The sequence below is a fragment of the Temnothorax longispinosus genome, unplaced genomic scaffold (genome assembly GCF_030848805.1).
Source record: "Temnothorax longispinosus isolate EJ_2023e unplaced genomic scaffold, Tlon_JGU_v1 HiC_scaffold_20, whole genome shotgun sequence".
NCBI lineage: Eukaryota > Metazoa > Arthropoda > Insecta > Hymenoptera > Formicidae > Temnothorax > Temnothorax longispinosus.
Genome location: NW_027270014.1, coordinates 418,176 through 437,854, shown reverse-complemented (window position 1 = coordinate 437,854; position 19,679 = coordinate 418,176). Strand labels below are relative to the sequence as shown.

Below are 19,679 nucleotides of genomic sequence, written 5' to 3'. Positions count from 1 at the left end.
CAATTCATTTATTATAATATTCTTTATTTATAATATACTTACTTCTTTATTTTTAATATTCTTCTATGATTGATTTTGTTTCAGAAGCTGCCAAGGATTTGCAGAATCAAAAATATAAGGAACACAAAACAGATATTAGCGATTAGGAAAATAAATTATGTATCGAATAAGTAACATTTACTTCGCCAGTCAATAATTAACACAATTGAGAATTTAATTGACTATACTGGCAATGATTATAATCGTGATAACCATTATAATCGTCGTGACAAATCGTCACCGAATTTTGACCAAGGATTCTGGTCATTCTAAAGTTGATGTAATTTTAGATACTTATATATAAACATCTTAATTACCCTGGCTGAGGTAATATTTTTCGCAATAAATGTAATTATTTAATTAAGATGCTTATATTATAACCGTCTAAAATTACATCAACTTTAGAATGACCAGAATCCTTTGTCAAAATTCGGTGACGATTTGTCACAACGATTATAATCATTGCCGGTGTAGTCAATTAAATTTTCAATTGTATGAATTACATATTGTTAATAAATTTTACATGATAATATTAAAGTGATGATATTAAGTGCAGGGGGTCCAAACTCCCTCTTGGAAAAGTGGGGGACACTTTCAGCGCCGTCTATGACATGCACCAGAGATATGAACTAAAATAAGTAGTGGGGGAATTGGCGGTACTTTAAACTGTACATGCGCGTGCATATACCTTATAGCAAGTAATTTCATATACAATTTTATAATATATATAAAATTTAATGCAAATGTATTAATAACTAATATTATTTCATTATTATTTTACCTATATTGATATTTTAAACATATTTTTTTCCATAAATACATACATGCAATGCATTACATTTTTCCGTCCCACTTTAAACAGACTGCGGACTGTCGGATATCAATATCAAAAAATATTAAATATCCGGTGTGGTTAAAAAAGGTGATGCAATACACATATGTGTCCCACACATCACTTATACACAAGCACACACAGATTCATACATTACAAGAAATATACAATGAAATAAACACTATGAATAATACATATAAAACACAAATACAATAAAATACAAAATGAATACATGCATATACACACATAAATATTAAACACCCTATATTCTTCATTCATTCCACTACATTTCTTCTCAGATGCTACCATTTTGCTTTCGCTAAAACTTCACATCTTTCTTCCGATCTTATCTCCACCCCTAGCCACCCACAACCTGAAGGCATGCCTTCCTGTAGGGAAAACATGACTTCTTCAGGTAGATAATTGATCGGAATAGAAGGACCTACCTATGTTAAATTAAACTACTCATACTCGCTCACACTATACAATAATAATTATTAAGTAATTCATTGTTTTTGTTTCACAAATTCTTAACATTTTTAAAATGAACTTTTTTTTATTTTTAATATTTTTATCATTTTTATTAATTTTATTATTTTTATTATTTTTATTTTTGTACGCATTCGTCTACTTTCCAATATATCATTTAGAACATCGCGTTGTACAATTTCAATATCACAATTATTTAATAATCTATTCTTCTTATCACACCACAATACAATAGTTTTCAATGTAATTATACGCATTACAATTTTTGATATATCATTATAATGTTCAATACATACGTGCCAATCTGTATTGAAAGTACATGTTTCCAAATAATTTAATATAATTTGCAAAATATTTCGTTGATGACTTCTCGTTCTTAATAACTTATTAACTAAACATATTACTTGTCTTATATAAACTGGAAATTCACTACTTCTTAAATCATGTTCACATTCGATACAAAAGTTAACTTCTTTCAAAATTAATCGTAAAATTTCTTCCCGATTATCTAATGACGATGCAATAATAGAGTCATCGCATACATTTATATTTGAAATTAATTCTGATTCTTCATTTTCAAATGTATTACAAATATTATGTTTTTCTTGTAAATATTTTTCTAATGTAGATAATATTCCACTATCAGATTCTTCGCAATTACCACGTGTTAAGGAAACTGATTTCATGTTATTAACTAATAAAGTGAGAAATGACTCTTGAAATTGTTTAGGTGTCGGATTAACATTACGTATAGCATGGCTTCTAATTTGTCCAAAAAAATTTTCCAACGGATCTTGATTACAATAACGCGTATTTAATTTATGAAAATTATATTGATCATGAAGTACTTTCCAAAGTTTTTCAAAACCATTAACCGTAAATAACCAGTTTTTTAAAGACGGCACTGATGTAATAATTTTATGTGACATTTTTTCTACATATCCCATATTATGTAATTTATTTTTCGCACTCACCCAGAACGCGTGATGTTGACTGTTATCGGTTACTGGACGTCGCAGTTCATTGCTGTTGTCATTTTTGGCATCTCCATTCACAGAATCAAAAAGATTATTGAAGAAATCGACGGCTTCCAACGTTGCTAATCCTTCTTCTTCTTTGATGTTAATATCTTCGTTATCTATATTCACAGTTACTGCACATACAAACACATGTATTTACATATAATTTGCATATAATTCTTATTACGTTATTTGTGACAAAATGAAATATATTGTGTAGATTCATGTTATATTCTCAAGGAGAACAGAAAAATCAAAACAATGGCAATTTGACCCTCATATTGATCAAATTTTTTTATCACGATTTGATCAATATAAGATCAAATTAACATATTTTGACTTTTCTGTTTTCCTTGAATATGTATTTTGTACCTTCTTGATAATTTAAATATGTATTTATTATAAGAATACTTACATTTCGATCTTACAAACGTTTCGATGACGCTGGCCATTGTACCGCTTAGAACTTGTACTGCGTGTTTTACACGCATTTTTTTAATTTTATTTTCAATAATGTGTTCCGGTGTGATTTTTCTTAAATGTGGACGGGTTACATGTAACGCTTTATCCATAATCCATGCAGTTTTATTATATCCCACGATGCTATTTCTGTCGCATTATTATTTGTAACTTTCATAGCCAGGTCTTTCGTTAACAAATTATTTCTAATGCCTTTGATGAGATGCGGTGGGTCGAATAACGGTATAATTTCATTATCCCCTATTTCAAAAGTTTCACCTAGTAACAGAGTAAACATTTATAGAAATGCATTTTATTTTGCTAACATAATTACTGTGTATCCATATGACTACGTGCATGTATGTATGTGTATTATACTTACGCTCTGATCTATTTTTCCAATTTTCGCTTTTTATTGCTAACAGATATTAATTCTTTTATCGCTGCTGTATTGGAAGATCCTTGGTCACAGACACTAGCAACAATGAAGAAGCCTGCTTGTTGTAATTTTAATATGTGTTCTTTGATACATCTAACTAATTGTGCGGTATTTGTCTGCTTATCACAAAAATTAAATGAAACCGGCATTTTCCAACCTGAATATAATCCTCGTAGCATAAAAAACTAAAGAATGATCCGCAAATTTTTGCGTACGATTGTTACCCCAATCCTCAAAACCACATATGATATCCTTTCGGCGATCATAAGTAAGTTTGGGTTGGATAGATACCTCGTCCCACATAAGAATGCACACTTTCTCCTTCCTTGACATTTTTGGAGCTAAACTCTTCAAATGTCTCAGGATGAAAGGGTTCAATCCAGGAATCAAAGGTATTTTATGTAACACCGACTGCAAAGTTTGAATAGATGGAATTTGTTTAAAAATTGTTCTTAAAGAGGTATAAGCATGCTTCCCCATTGTCTTGTATAAAGTTAATGCAAACGCTTTGTGTTTTTGCATTATATCGTTGTCCCTAAAAAATATTCAACATTATTAATAGCTAAATATTCAAGTTAATACATGCAAGTGCAAGATTAGATATAAATGATTAGAAACTAGTATTTTTAAATTCACACTTAAATCAAATCTTTAGAAATTAAAATTTAATCCGTCATATTGTTGTGTCTGTTTTAATTTATGTTCTTACGCGTATTATATAAATACGATTAAATTATTAAAATTTTAGACTATATACAATAACCTTAATTATATAAGCACAAGCTAAAAATACAAAATATTAAGCACGAGTGTATGTACGTAATTTAGCGTGCACATGCATTATTGGCCAGTGAACAGGCGCGGATGTATTATATGTAAGTTTAGAAATTTGTAGAATCAGAAAAACCATCCAAACTATTCAAGAGAATATTTTTATAAAGAAAATGCACTACTTTGTTTTAGTCATTATTAGTTACAAGCAATGTCTTTTTGTTTTTTTCGATCATATAATCACACCAGTAATAGAATAGTAAAGTAAAGAAAGATTCATATACATATGTAATATGCATATGTATTATACATATGTACATGCAATATAAATATAAAAACTTGCAAAAAAATCTTGGCAGCAATCACATCCCATTTCATTGTACATCATATGTGCTGTCAACTTACTTGTACTGTCATATCACATATATTAATGTTATATGTGATTATATAACTGCTATTTTTCTTTGTATTTCCTGTGATATACTCTTTTTCTTCAGTTTGACCCCCCTTGAAATTCAATATTGGCCTTTATATCAATTTAAAAGTAATAAATAAACAAAATAAAATAAGAAATGAATTAAAAATAATACTAAGAAGTGACAAAAATAAAAAACCTAATTATTTACATGTAACAAGTAACATTACTTTTTTAAACTTACATAATTACATCTAAAAGTATTATGTATGTGTGCGCGTGCGCACGTATCTGAAAATGATGACAAAAATATAGAATGTTAAGAAAAGACCGTCCATTAAGTACAAAGCGTTACTCCTCACGAAAAATTGTGTCGAAAACTTCTGAACCATTATACATCTAATAAAGCAGAAATTATTATATAAAAACAATCCAATTAACGTTGTCCTTTAACCAGTACGTCGATGAACCGCTTTTAATAGTGGCGAACTTTAGCAACAAATCGCTCACGCATACTATTAGGCGCGTGGTTCATTGATGTACTCCCGGCTAAAGGACGACATCGATTGGATAATTTTTTCAATAATTACTATTTTATTAAGCGATAAGGAAAAAAACGGTTCAGAACTGTTTGACTTAATGTTCGTGATAAATAATGCTATATGCCTAGGAAACGATCTTTACTTAACATCCTGTATAAATAACATACCTCTGGTTTACAATGCAAATTTTTTAATATTATTTCCATGAAAATTTTTTGTGTACTTGTCACATCCTTCATTAGGTCCTCCCATTATTTTTGTTGCACAATTCCTTCATTTTCTTACGTTGCAGCTGGATGTACTTTCTCTTCTTGTATAATTGTTTTTGCGTTTTTCTCAATTTCTTTTTCATTATATTTTCAAACGATTTCATTGCGCTGTAGTTTCTCTTCTCTCCTTGTATTTCTCTTGTTTCTTCAATTGTGTTACTATTTCCTCTTCTTGTATTTCTTCTGTTTCTTCCAAAATTGGTATTAAATTAGATTCACATCCAACATTTTTCGCGATCTGTACATTTGGATTTTCTTCGTAATTGCAACATGGCTGTTCATGTATTTCTGGTACATTAATATCTGGTGTATCAATGGCTGCTATATTAATATTAGGAACTGCAATTTCTTTTAAAATTCGCCGTTTTGTGTAATCACAAATTAGATCGTCAGAAAAATGTAGGGTGCAAATTCTTAATTTATCCAATCTTTGTTTTGGTGCATCTGTAACAGAAGTACATATTTTATACATTAATTTATGTACTACAATGTATATCTTTTATCATAGGCCGGTATTCATAGTCGGTTTTTATATTTAAGACCGTCTTAAGTTCAATCATAAGATGTCATGAACCAATCACAGAGCCGTATTAGCGTCTTAAGACATTACTTAAGACGGTCTTGAAATAAGATCTGACTATGAATACCGGCCTAATAGAGAACTGATCGTGGAGATAAAGCTCGGATTTTATGTTCTCTTAGACAGGAACACAATGCTTACGTAATCCTGTAATCCACTCAGTAATTACAAAACGTTATTTTAGAATGAAGAAGAAATTTCAAAAGTTCTGATCAATTTTTTCCATGCTTAATTAAGAAATTATTAAATAAAATCCATCTAATTGGTATAGTTTTCAAATGGACATACATCCGTAACCCATCTCACTGGTGAAAATCATAATACTTAACGAACGTATATTTGTTTAAAGATTGGCACTAATTGGATAGACTTACTAAATAATTACTTCTTTATTAAATATCGGGAAAAAAATGTTTCATTTTTAAGACTTTTATCTAAAAATAATATAATTAAAGATAAATGAACACAAAATCTAAAGCAAATACGAAATAATATCAAGAATAGAGCTCTCGAAAACAATAATAGATAAAGTCATAAAGGCAAATGAGAGCCGTTTCGCACGATGGACGGGCGACAATAACAACAAAATTTAAAATTAATATATATAATATAACGCAAACGTTTCGGTCCTTAGTTTGGACCCTTCTCAGTACCGGGTGGTAAAAAATTATATGTCATGGCTTTGACAGATGATTCTCCAGATCGAGATCGGTAAAGATCTGAAAAAAGTTGCATCCGCAAAATTGATCTTGACCTTGAAATTTAAGGTCAAACTTTTTTATTGGCTTAAAAAATTCTGCTCATCAAGAGGAACAAAAGTCTTAAAGAGACCATAGGTCGCAAATAAACCCTTCAACCCAAAAGAAAATCATAAAGTTGAAAAAATGGGATATGTGATTTTGTCGCGAATATTGATAAAAGAAGTTCTGTCTTCTCTATCGACAAACTGACAAATCAATTCATGCTTTTCTTTTCCCTCAGGAACAGAGAAAACTCATGTTCCGCTACCAACATAAGCAGTCTATGTTAATATGTCTATGGTTTAAATCGATTTATCATTTATATCAATTATATTAATATATGTGGCGGCTGGCCCTGTCGCGCCTAAGGGCCTTGGCACATAGAAAAACTTAAGCAGTAAGCAAATCAGCCAATCACAGTCAAGAACTTAAGGCACGGCCCTAAGCGGTAGCGAATCCATACTGTTGATTTCTTACTGCTTAAGTTTTACTGCTTAAGTTTTTCTATGTGCCAAGGCCCTTAGGCGCGATAGGGCCAGCCGCCACATATATTAATATAATTGATAATAAATGATAATCGATTTAAACCATAGACATATTAACATAGACTGCTTATGTTGGTAGCGGAACATGAGTTTTCTCTGTTCCTGAGGGAAAAGAAAAGCATGAATTGATTTGTCAGTTTGTCGATAGAGAAAGACAGAACTTCTTTTATCAATATTCGCGACAAAATCACATATCCCAATTTTTTCAACTTTATGATTTTCTTTTGGGTTGAAGGGTTTATTTGCGACCTATGGTCTCTTTAAGACTTTTGTTCCTCTTGATGAGCAGAATTTTTTAAGCCAATAAAAAAGTTTGACCTTAAATTTCAAGGTCAAGATCAATTTTGCGGATGCAACTTTTTTCAGATCTTTACCGATCTCGATCTGGAGAATCATCTGTCAAAGCCATGACATATAATTTTTTACCACCCGGTACAGGCGCGAGCGGGAACTGCGGGCTGGGGGGAAATCCAGTCCTACCGAGGGCCCGTAGAGCCATCAGACTCCAGGAGAGGACCGCCCTCATAGAGCGATGGCGAACTTGGCTCGACAACGCCGAGTTCGGCCGGAGGACGGTCGATGCTGTCCGGCCCTGTCTAGCCGAATGGCTGGACAGTCGGCGACTCGGATTATCATTTCACGCGGTGCAGGTGCTTACTGGGCACGGCTGCTTCGGTGAGTACCTGTGCCGCATTGGTAGGAAGGCCACGACGACATGCCATCACTGCGACGAGGAGAGAGACACGGCGCAGCACACGCTGGCGCATTGTCCAGCGTGGGCAGCTCAGCGCCGTGTCTTACAGGGGGAGGTCAGGACCTTTCCCTCCCGGCCATGGTGGCGGCCATGGTCGGGAACGAAAGCAAATGGAGGGCCTTCACCGGCTTCTGCGGAGCGGTGATGGCCCGCAAAGAGGAGGCGGAAAGAATCCGCCGGGGTGAGGTAGCTCCTCCCCCGGCGGACGACTCCGATTAATAAGAGAAAACCTGCGGGGCGGGCTACAGGCGCGGTTAATCGCGTCAACAACCGGTCCCCCCCCCACGTTATCCACCGACAAAACCAGTCGATGGATATCAGGCCGCAGTAGGCGGCATGAGTCGAACTGCACCTTCGGGCCTCCACTCTTCGACGGGAGGTGTGACGTCCTGGGTGATGCGAGGTGGCTTCGATCCGGCAGAACGTCTCCGTTGATGGGTTCTTTTTCTTGCAGTTAAGGAGGTAAAACCCCAGGATAATTAGCTGTTGGTCGGTGATGTAGATTATGGCTCCTTGGATCCGTCGAAGGTAGGTTATTCAATAATCTCCAATAATCTTTATCTTTCTTTTGATATAAAAAGGTATGATATTTATTGTAGAACTTTTACGATACAAGTGGTTTATGTGGGAGGATGGAACAAGTATGAGATATGTGACCTTTCCTGGCTCGTTCCACACTCTCCGTCGAGAGGGTGAAAGATTCCGCTTTTATACAATTTTGGAAACGGTAGTGGGAGGTGACCGCACCTCGTTACAATGAGTCATAAGGCGTTGTCTAGCGGATGTAAGTCTATCTCTAATGGTGTGGCTCGCTTGCCAGCAATGAGTCATAGGGTGGTATCTTGAAATTCATTACCTTATATGGTCATGCGTTACGCTCTGCTTCGACATGTCCATATATGGTCTATGCAAGGACTAGATTCACTCGAATGAGTCATACTGGTGACTCGTCTGAATTCTATTTTTATTCTCTAGTCTAACAGCGATTTGTATTGAGAGCGATACTTTCTTTCATTATGAAATTTCAATATGACTTTTATTATAAAGAAAAATAAGAAATCTTTAATATTTGAATTTTTAAAATGTGAAAATATTTGTTGAATTTTCTTTAGACTTACTTTACATAGGGTAGAATAATTAAATAGTACAATTAAAGTCGTTATTAGCATGTCTAAAGTATATAAGATATTGCTCTCTTCGTCTAACAGTTACTATAGTATATCTGACTCTCTCTTTCTCTCTTTCAGATCGTACAATATTCGTATCTCGCTCGGATTCGCGTTCCTTATGCTACGCATGTACAATTCTATCTTTCTCGGGTTCGTGATTTTAATTTTAGTAAGTATATATATATTAAAAGTGATCTTAGCAGTAGTAATAATGATTCTAATATCATGTTAATAATGTATCATGCAGATAGAAATGGTCAGCATTCTCATTAGTACAGGAAATTAATGAAATTAATTTGTATATATATATATATTAAGATTTTATTATTTTTATATCTCACGAATGGTTGGGAATTTGATGGGAGTGTATAGGAAATATATTGTAGGACTTTCACTAAAGTATAACATCGCGTTGGAAAATTTTATTGTTAATATATGTATTTGTTAATAACAAATTATTAATTAAATAAATTGGTACTCTTAATTCGCATATTGATATTATTATTCTCTCTTTGTTTAAGAGGTTTGAATTTCTAATATTATCTCGTTTATGAACATTCGTTATTTTATTGTTATAAATATTTCGTAAATAAACAATTGCAGAAATAAAAGTTATAATCATTTTTCGTAGGTGTATTGATATAAAGTTTATGTACACCGATGAAATTCGAATGTACACTACCTTTATTTTTATTGTAGATTCCACTATAAACGGGAGCAGGGGTTTCTTTAATTAATTAGGTGTAAGGGTTTAATAAAATTTATGTTTTGTATCTGGTTTTCAAGAGAAAAGATCAAGCTAACCGTACGTACAAACAGCGTATTTTTTGCAATTGTAGTTTAGAAGATATTTTAATTTGAAATACCCGGTCCTGCTAAGACCGTATATACAAATACATACATATATATGTTCATAGTTCAGGTTTTAGCGGGACTCCTGGCCATATACAGGGTGGGACTCCCTTTGGAATTTTGTGTAACTCGCATTTATAGAGTGACGTGGTTCTGACTTATATGAAAGTTGTTGTACTTCATCTGGAGTATAAATTAAAAATGTTTGTTGATATGGTTAATAATTTATATTTATTTGTTTATAAAAGTAAGTTGCAAAAATAAATAATTATGTAGTAAATGTTTTTTTTATCAAACGATTCTAACGATTATTCCTTATACACGTACATATTGTTTTTATCTCAAACTATTCGTTTTCTAATTTTATTTTAATTTATTAAGAATTTATATGGCTATCCTTGTCTTACTCTCTATGAACTGGTATTAAACTATCCTCGTCTTTCATGGGGCGAATGTTCAATTTTCAATCTCGTTTATTAATTTAATTAATTTAAATAGAAAATTGGCGTTAACATTACTGGTATTTAGGGGTATGAGAGATTCCATTTTTGTCATAATAATTAAGTGTCAAAATTTTGTTTAGAAATGAAATTTTTCAGCTTTAAAATGTATAAAAGACTAAAATATTAATGTAAAAGTGATTTGGTCTTTGTAAGTCAAAAGGGTAGGAAATTCAAAATGGCGGATGTGAAACTTTAATAATTTATAACTCGAGAACGGTAAGAGATAAAAAAATGGGGTTTCTTTTGTTGTGTTCAGATAATTAAAGACATTATTTTAGGTTGTTTAAAATTTCTGTGTTTTATGGATTTCCATAATTTTTAATTATATCTCGGAATTAAGAAGAGATATGATGTGGGAGTTTTTGTGAGGTTACTTGACATGCTCTGCTGGGTATTTGTAGTGATTTTATTTATCATCTTTAATAATATTTTTATGATAAATTTTATTGTTAATTAGTTTATTTTGAGAGATACAATAATGGTTTATAATCAGAAGTTATTCGACTTTTTGTGATAGTTCTAGTAATCACACTAACTAGGTCTGTTAATAATATAATTTAATTGTTTATAACAATCATGTTTGAAAAAATGCTAATGAAATAATTACTATTTTAGCGTAATAATGTTTCTCAGGCATAAAAGGTTATGTTCTTATGAATAATCTATTTTTAATTAATTCATTTATATTTTATTTTAATCTTCTGAGTTTATTCTTATGGAACATGTATTTATTCGTGTGTTGAATTGAATTTGTATTGCATAAAAGATCTCATAAAGTTTGTAATATTCATTTACGATCAATTTTAGTGACTCTGGGGAATTTTAACAAGCAATTGTCCAAAAGTTTATAGTGTGATTCATGAAAATGGGGCTTAAGCTTGAAAGGGTACCTTAAGACAGCCATGTTCTCTAGGCTTATGTCTACTACTTTAAGAACGCGTGTTCGCATCAGCTGAGTGATTGTTGTGACAGTTATTTTAAAGAATGATTGTTATAATGATTGTTATATTATAATGTTGTTTTCAGATGCTGGGGACTTCTAGCAATGAAGGTAGAAAATCGAAAAATTTATGCGGGTGGAATATAGCGGTGATTATACCGTCAGACGTGACAGAGGGGGTCCGAGGGTAGGGAGGTTCGGCGTTCCGACTTGGACATCGGGGCGTCGAACTACCTCCCGGAAAACATAGGGAGGAGTGGCGGGGTGAGGTGGTGTCACACCCCACCACACATTAGATAATGGAGCGGCCAGACAAGGCCGAAGGAGCGCCAAGCTCCAGAGTAGAAAGCCAAAATTGGCTCCGCGCCGGAGGCGCCCCGGAAGAAATGATAACCAGTTCCCGGGGCATCTCCAACCGGCGCAAGGATGGACACCCGTGAGGTTTTAGTGGGTAAGCTGCGCGCGCAGCACTTTATCGAATGCAGCGTGCGTGGAATCCCACACTCCCCTCGTCCTCTCCCCGGAGGGCGAGGGGGTCTTCCCCTCCAACATCAAAGGGGGCTGCTGGGCCACATACCGGGCTTGCTCGGGAACCCAGCAGTTGAAGATTTCCTCACGTTAAAAAAAAAAAAAAGGTTAGGTTGTGACCGGACGGTACGTGTTGAGCCCGATTCCGGCGGATAATATTCCTATCAAACGGTCGCCACTCGGTTTTACCTTAGACTACCGAGAAGGTAAGTTCGCATCAACGCCCCGATTATTCGCAAGACGCTAATAGGAATTATTTGTTTCAGAAGGATGTCCCTGATGGATCACCGTTGCTGCTTCTCATCCCTGGATCCTCGCTTTACATCGCATACCAGATAGAGGTAAGTAAGGATAAATTAATTATATCCTAATTATTTGAATTTTGTTTCAGACTGATGTCCCTGTTGGATCACCGTTGCTGCTTCTCATCCCTGGATCCTCGCTTTACATCGCATACCAGATAGAGGTAAGTAATTATAAAATAATTATGTGATAATTATTTTATGTTTTGTTGCAGATCGACGTCCGGGATGGAGCGCCGTTGCCGTTATCCGTCTCTGAATCCTCGCTTTACCTCGCATACCAGATAAGGATAAGTCCCGATAATTATGTTTCAATTATGTACTAATTCGCTTCTTTTCTTTCAGGTTCCCGCCTCGGATGGATCGCTGCTCTGTTGCTGCTCTGCTTCCCCGGATCCTCGTTTTACATCGCATACCGGATTGCCGCTGGCCAACGTTGGATCATCGCCGAAGGACAAGGTAAGTAGAAGGTAAGTATCGATAATTTTTTATAATTAATCAGGAAAATTTGTTTCAGAATTAATTAATCTTTAATTCCAGATCATCATTTCAACATTACAGGCCGTTTCACAATATCATAAAGGTGTCTCACAACGCGAGTTTCTCGCCTCGGTGTGAATGTCGCTTTATTTTAATAAAGTTGCACAATTATTCAAATTGCGTATCTCGGCTTATTCGTTTAGTCGATACGATGCTTTTATTCCAAATAATTATTCCGATCGGAGGACTTTGTGCCTCGTGATTGTTAAACTATGATCACGCACTCGGCCGTGACCATCACTCTATCATACAATGATCGTGCGCTGAATTAACGAACGAGTATTCGGTGGTTAAATACAATGATTAATAATGTCCGCACAATATTCCGTATCCGCGTGACCCAATGCCCGTGGTTGTTATATACTCGATAATTGCACTTCCGTTCATTAACAATGTATCCGAATTTCAACTCGCGTATTGTTGCTAACACTCGATTGTATTTGGCAATTAATTGCCCCTCGCTGTTAGTTAAGACGAGTAATTTTACGCGATAGTACGCGGGAGTTCTCGGTTGTAAAGTATAACGCGTATGCCGATCGTACAGAGTGTGATACGTGTGTTCGCCACGGCTATCCCCGAGAGACTGCCTCGAGCGGTTGCTCTCGCTTGGGCTCCCCACTTATGCCGGATCGTTCCCACTCCCCGGAACTTTCTCGATCGTCTATTGTTCGCGGCTGGCACATCTGGCGCGATCATGCGAAAACACGCTGATTTTCACTATCTTCTCGCGTGCCCTTTTGCGCATTGCCCGTTCTAGAAGGTTCCCGTAGAAATTTCCACGCGCAACGCAGTACGAGAACCTTCCTTCCTTGGTACCGCTGCACCAGGTATCCACTCGCGGAAACTGTTCGACGCGGACGACGTCGACCCATGCGCACCTCCTCGGAGATGCCCTAAAGGTGAATTTGGGTGTTCTCCCTGTAGACGACGTCCGGGTGACGTCGATGTCGTCGGCCGTTGACGCCGACCCTCTGGCTAGGTTTCTCGGAAACTGGTATCGCTGTTCCGGGGCCACTGTTCCCGGAGATGATGCATTTCCTGGGGATTTTCGTCGGAGCTCGACGTCGACCCCCTAGGCGGGTGTCCCAGGACCTCTCGCGATGGATTGCGCCGTTTGTTCCCGGGGAAGATGCTTTTTCCGGGGAACTCGTCTGTCTTTGACGCCGACCCCCTGGGAGGGTGTCCTAGGTCCTGGTGGGACCGTCGGATGGATAAGTTCCTGGCGAAATTGTGTTTCGCCGGGATTTTGCCGGACAATGGCGCCGACCCTCTGGAGAAGCTCCTCTGGTCCTGGTGAGTCCGTCGGACCTTTCTTTCCCTGGAGAAATTATGTTTCCCGGGGATTTTCACCAAGTCATGGCGCGAACCCCCTGGGAGGATATCCCAGGTCTCACCCAATCCGTCGAGCGTTCTTATACCCGAAGCCGGTATCCTTTTCGGGAACCTTGCTTCGTCGGTAAATCTGGCGTCGCACATTCGTGCGCCAGGTATGCGGGATGGTCCTCTGGCCCATTGCCTCTGCAGGTCACTACGGTTTGGGCGTCTCACGTTATCGATCCTCGCCTTCGTCCCCTCAGTCGGTATCTTCTCCATTGAGGATGCTCGTCGGATCGTTTCCGAACTCGCCTCCGAAGCGCGCGGTCGCAAGGTTGTGACCGGACGTCACTCTCCGGGTACGTGGATCACACGAAAATGTGAGATATTAGCCAGATTTGCCTATCAAACGGTCGCCACTCGGTTTGACCCATATGTACCGAGAAGGTGAGTAACGAAATCATGACACGATATTGCAACGATATCACGTTAATTCTCTCTTATTTTCAGGTCCTCGACGCAGGATGTCTCGACGCCCCGACGCTGCCTCCCCACTGCTGGATCATCGATGGACAACGTGGGACCACCCTCGGAGTACCAGGTAAGTAGATAACGGATACGTTTAATTAATCGGTCTATTTCTGTTTCAGGTATTTCACCCGAGCAAATCCTCTCGCCCCGGATGGATCTCAACTGTCGCTGACTGTCCCAGATCCTCGCAGAATCGCATACTGGAACGCCGCTGGATTTCGCTGGATCGATGCCGTAGGACAAGGTAAGTAGCAGGTAAGTAATTCGAAATTGACTTGACACTGCGTATATTAACAAACGATTGATTTATTTCAGATCGTCGTTGTGGTTTACAAATTCACGTTGACACATTTCGTCGAACGTTGCTACAAATGGCTATTGATTGCCTCTCGCAATTGTAATACGAGCTATGTTTAACGCGCTAGTACGCGGGAGTGCCGGTTGTTACATACCGCAACGATAAACTACGCGCTAAGTCCGAACTATCTGCGAATCTTACAAGCGTGTTACCCCGATCGCGGTATCCGAGCGACTGCCTCGAGTTGCCGAACGCTCTCGGCTATCCCACCTCGGGATATCTATCCCTACCGCCGGGTTGTTATTCGCATCCTGGTACTTTTCCGTGCCAGGTGTTACCCGTTTTCACTTTTCTTTGGCTAGTTTTTGCCTGTTTTCGTCGCCGGTGACGGCTGCGGTTCTCAATCTACGTCTTATGACCAAATGCGCCTGCGGTTCTCAATCTACGCCTTATATCTACTCGCACGCATCGGCATGGGTCCCGCTGGACCCCGCTCCTCCGGTTCCCGGGTTCGGGTATTTTACAATGGAGTGATCTCGCTGACCCTGCGGATTCGCTTCGGCGCCTCCGCTAACAACTTTCCACCCGCCGATTTTCCCCGGGCTCCCCCGGTTTCCGATATCCGGGGGTCATCGTCTGTCCCCGCTGGACTCGCTTCCGTTATCAATATCGCGTCGCATTATGACCCCGCGGTTTTCGTGCCCGTCGGTGGTATCGCGTCGCGTCTCGGTGAGTCGTTGTTTTCGCGTCCCCCGAAACGGCCTCCGCGACTCAGCCTTCGGCTAAGACCTCCGTGCCCCCCGGTACGGGGGTCATTTACGTGACCCCGCGATCTCCGCGCCCGTCAGCGATATCGCTTCGCGGTCCGGTGGGTCGTCATTCGGGACCCCTGTGAGACGATTTCCGCGATTCGGCTATTGGCTGCGACCTCCGTGCCCCTCGGCGCGGGGGTCACCCCCGTGACGCCGCGATCTTTGCGCCCGCTGGCGCTATCGCGTCGGAGTCGACTCGATTGCCCTCCGGGTTGCCCCTGAAACGACCCACGCGGCTCGACCCCCGGCTATGACCGCCGTGCCCCTCTGCGCGGGGGTCATTCGCGTGACCCCGCTATTTCCGCGTTGATCGCTCTCGGCGCTTCGCGTATCGGGTGGTTGGCCTTCGAGTCATCCCCGAGACGTATTCCGGGGTTCGGCCCCCGGCTATCACCGATATACCTCTGTTTGCGGGGGTCAGTCTCGTGACCCCGCTATCTCGCGTGCCCGTTGCGCTATCTCGACCGCGCTCGTCTCGATCTGCTCTGCTTGGCTCTCCTTCCAAGGCCCGCTCGTTGGCTCGCTCGGTCGATCATCTGCCGCTCGCCTGCCGGGGTCAATCGTACCCCGGTCACCTATATTTCGGGATTCAGGTAAACGCTAGCCATATGGGCTCTTCGGACTCGCTTATCCGGTAATACTGTTCGCGAATTGTCGATGTCCGCTGCTCCCCAGGTCGCTGCTGGCCGTCGGGTTTGTTCGGCTACTCAGCTATGCGGACGGTTGCAAGGTTAGGTTGTAACCGGACGGTACTATTGGAGGCACGAATCAACGCTACGTGTCCTTAGAAATCAACGGTCGCCACTCGGTTTGACCTTTGAACCACCGAGAAGGTAAGTATCGGACGATCTCTCTAATTATTAATCAGACTAATTAATCTTCTTTTTTCAGGTTCCTGCCACCGCTGGATCATCGCCGTCGCCGATCAGGATCGTCGCTGCCACCGGAATCCAGGATCAACGAGAAACTTCGAGTGATCGACGCCAATGGATCAGGTAAGTAGAAGGTAAGTCCAATTTAATAATGTTTTGAAATCTTTTACGAAAAGGATGTTTAATTTATTCAATTATATTGATTTCCAGTGTTGGTTGTTCACAAAACTTCAAGTCACAAAAGATGTCGGACGCTCGTATACGTAGGCACACACGCCCCGTTAATCTACGACGCACGAAGTTATTTCGGTCTAAAAAGGCCGTTCGTCTTTGTAAAGACGACAATTAACGCGTTCCGCGGGCGTTCCCGGTTGTTATGAATGTTGGCGAATTGCAATTATCGCACTCGTGTAACGTTCGCGGTGACTTAGCGCGGTAACGACAGAGCGAGGCTTAGTACGTGTTATACGCTCGAACATCCCCGAGAGACTGCCTCGAGTTGTTTGTCTCATTCGATCTCCCCACCATCGATGTCGTATATCCCTACTCCGACGTCTATTCCGCTTTCTCCTGCCGCGAACTACGCATTAGGCTGAAATCCCATGGTGCGGAATGGAAGTGCGGAATAGAGAATGCGTCATAGACACAGCCAATCAGAGCTATGCCGCAGTGTTTACGATTTTTCCTGCATGCGTTCGTGGCGCAGTTGCGTTAAAGATTTGCGTCATAGAGCCATAACCTTAGTATTTGATCTTGAGGTTAAATTTGCCCTCTGTGCACAAGGCATTGCACCTTACCGTCCTCACCCGAGGACACCAACGGAAAAAATCCTCTCTTGAAGTTAAACCAGTTAATTTTTTTTATATTTGATAAAGTAATAGTTATATTTGATAAAATATTTTTAATAAAATGGATGAATGTGAGTCCAATCAAATACGTGATAATGTAAGTAAAAATGGAAGTGAAATTATTTACATATTATTATAACATATTAAGATATAGATTAAGCAATTATTTTTTGTAGTATTATCACTGCTTTTACTGCAATTTTTGGCTGCCGAAAAAGAATTTTGATTACATGACCCATTCATGTTTCGCGCACATGGATTTGAAAAATAAAAGTTTATATGTAGATGAAAAAAATCGTTTATTAAAAGGTTAGTTTTATGTTTTGCTAAATACAATTTGATCGAAATTTGATACTACATTATTATATATGCATACATAACAAATATCATAAATATATGTTATACAATTTGTTTTTAAAATATAGGTAAATTAAACTGTACTGAAAATCCTTCAGAGACAATGCCTGAGGAGGAGGAATTACTACAAGAATCTGAAGTACATCATAATGATGTCGATGTAGATAAAGATGACCAAATGGAAGATAGTTACGATGATCCACCAGAAAAGAAAACATGTCGAGGCAAGCTAGACAGGCGTTGGCTCGAAGCTGATGAAATTTTAATTAGTGCAGTTCAGATGAGACCTTGTTTGTGGAATTACACAATAGATGTAAAAGAGAGAACTACATTAAAAGTTCGTGATGCATGGTGTGATGTTTTGAAAGAACTAAAAGGTAAGTAAAAAATAAACATATTAAAATTTTTTTGTTATTGAAAACTTATCTATACATTTCATAAATAAGAAATATTTTCAGATTATAAATTCACTGTAGAAGATGTGAAAAAGCGTTGGAGAAACCTACAAGACTCTTTCAATAAAGCAAAGAAAAAGAAAAATACATACTTACCTAGTGGTTCAGCAGCACCTACAACAAGTGATGATAGTAATTTTCGACATTATGATAACATGTTGTTTTTAATTGATAAACTGAAATCCAGGCGGTAAGTGTAAAAACTATAAGAAATAATTTGTTATAAATAATAGACAAAATATTTTATAAAATATTTATTTTGTTTTTTAGCACAACAAGTAATATTTCACAAATGTCACATTCATGTGACTCAAATGAAGCTCCTTCAACTTCCACTGCTTTAGATGTTGATGCAATTGAAGAATCGATGATAGACTTTTTGGGTACATCAGGAAGAAATAGCAATATTTCTGAAAACAATAGCTTCATCGACCACACTAAACGTAATTTTGCATGACATTTTTTAAAACTATGTGTTTACATTGTCCGTTTTTCAGGAAATGACACAGACGACACAGTAGGTTCGTTCTCATCACATGCCCCAACATGCTTCTTTTCACTCCAATGCGATCCTATTGGATAATTTGGATAAAAGCTCCAATACGATCGCACGTGCATAACGCAAATTCAACCAATCGAATTTCTTATGCGTATGATTATGCGTCTATGCAAGTTTGTCTGCCATGAATAGGCCCTTATGCTTAATATTTATATGTTATGTTTTAGGTCCAAAGACTAAACATGAAGACAATGAATTTCAAAAGCAGTTAGTTAACATTATATCGGAGTGTAATAAACCTGCTAATGGATTTTTACTTCATTTGGGTGACATTTTACAAAGATTGCCGTACAAAGAAAGAAGAACTCTTGAAAAAGAAATTTTAGATTTAGCTTACAAAGCGGAAGAAAAAGCACAACTTATTACTTCATAATTTAATACTCATTCATCACTGATCCTGGTTAAAAATATTGGTCATCCAGCTAGTTATTTTCAATCGCGACATTAAAATTATATTTATGATAGGACTTGTGATTTAAAAAGTATATAATATATTTTTATAACATTCTTTATAAACGATTATTTTCAATAAAACCTATAATTTTCTACATGTTTTCTTATTTATTTCAATTAATTACATAAAAAATATTATTAAATACATTAAATAATAGTATCTTAATATTAAAATATATGTAAACAGTTTTGAGTCATAAATGTATGTCACAATGTCACAAATGTACAAAACATTAGAAAAAGCAAAAAAAGTCATTTATTATATATATATATTATTATTATAATAGAATTCTGCAAATCATTATTTTCAAAATTTAGAAATCATTGTTTACAGCTTTTTCCCATTGCCAATTTACAGCACCTTCTTTCATAAAATAATTAGCGAATCTCTCTCTATAGACGCGTGATAAATTGCTGGAAGACACATTGTTTGCTTGGTTTATTATATTTTGA

General features: G+C 37.8%; 1 protein-coding gene and 1 pseudogene across 2 annotated transcripts; one reads left to right on the top strand and one right to left on the bottom strand.

Annotated features, from left to right (window-relative positions):
- Window positions 1–4,814: 4,814 nt before the first annotated feature.
- On the bottom strand, window positions 4,815–6,057 carry LOC139823887 (uncharacterized; annotated as a pseudogene).
- An 11,775-nt stretch (window positions 6,058–17,832) lies between these two features.
- Window positions 17,833–19,314, top strand: LOC139823861 (uncharacterized). 2 transcript variants are annotated; one of them, XM_071796338.1, is made up of 5 exons: window positions 17,833–18,136; window positions 18,218–18,404; window positions 18,485–18,657; window positions 18,712–18,735; window positions 18,941–19,314. In XM_071796338.1, exons 1-5 carry the CDS (start codon window positions 17,863–17,865, stop codon window positions 19,144–19,146), a joined length of 864 nt encoding a protein of 287 aa, XP_071652439.1. In that variant the 5' UTR covers window positions 17,833–17,862; the 3' UTR covers window positions 19,147–19,314. The 2 variants fall into 2 exon arrangements, with proteins under 2 accessions (XP_071652439.1, XP_071652440.1); XM_071796339.1 differs by lacking the exon at window positions 18,712–18,735.
- Window positions 19,315–19,679: the final 365 nt, after the last annotated feature.

Excerpts from the sequence above, each read along its gene's own strand:
- LOC139823861 (XM_071796338.1), top strand. The coding sequence starts at position 17,863 with ATGCCTGAGGAGGAGGAATTACTACAAGAATCTGAAGTACATCATAAT. Across the intron at positions 18,137-18,217 it reads TGTTTTGAAAGAACTAAAAG|ATTATAAATTCACTGTAGAA; the intron begins GTAAGTAAAAAA and ends AAATATTTTCAG. Across the intron at positions 18,736-18,940 it reads TGACACAGACGACACAGTAG|GTCCAAAGACTAAACATGAA; the intron begins GTTCGTTCTCAT and ends GTTATGTTTTAG.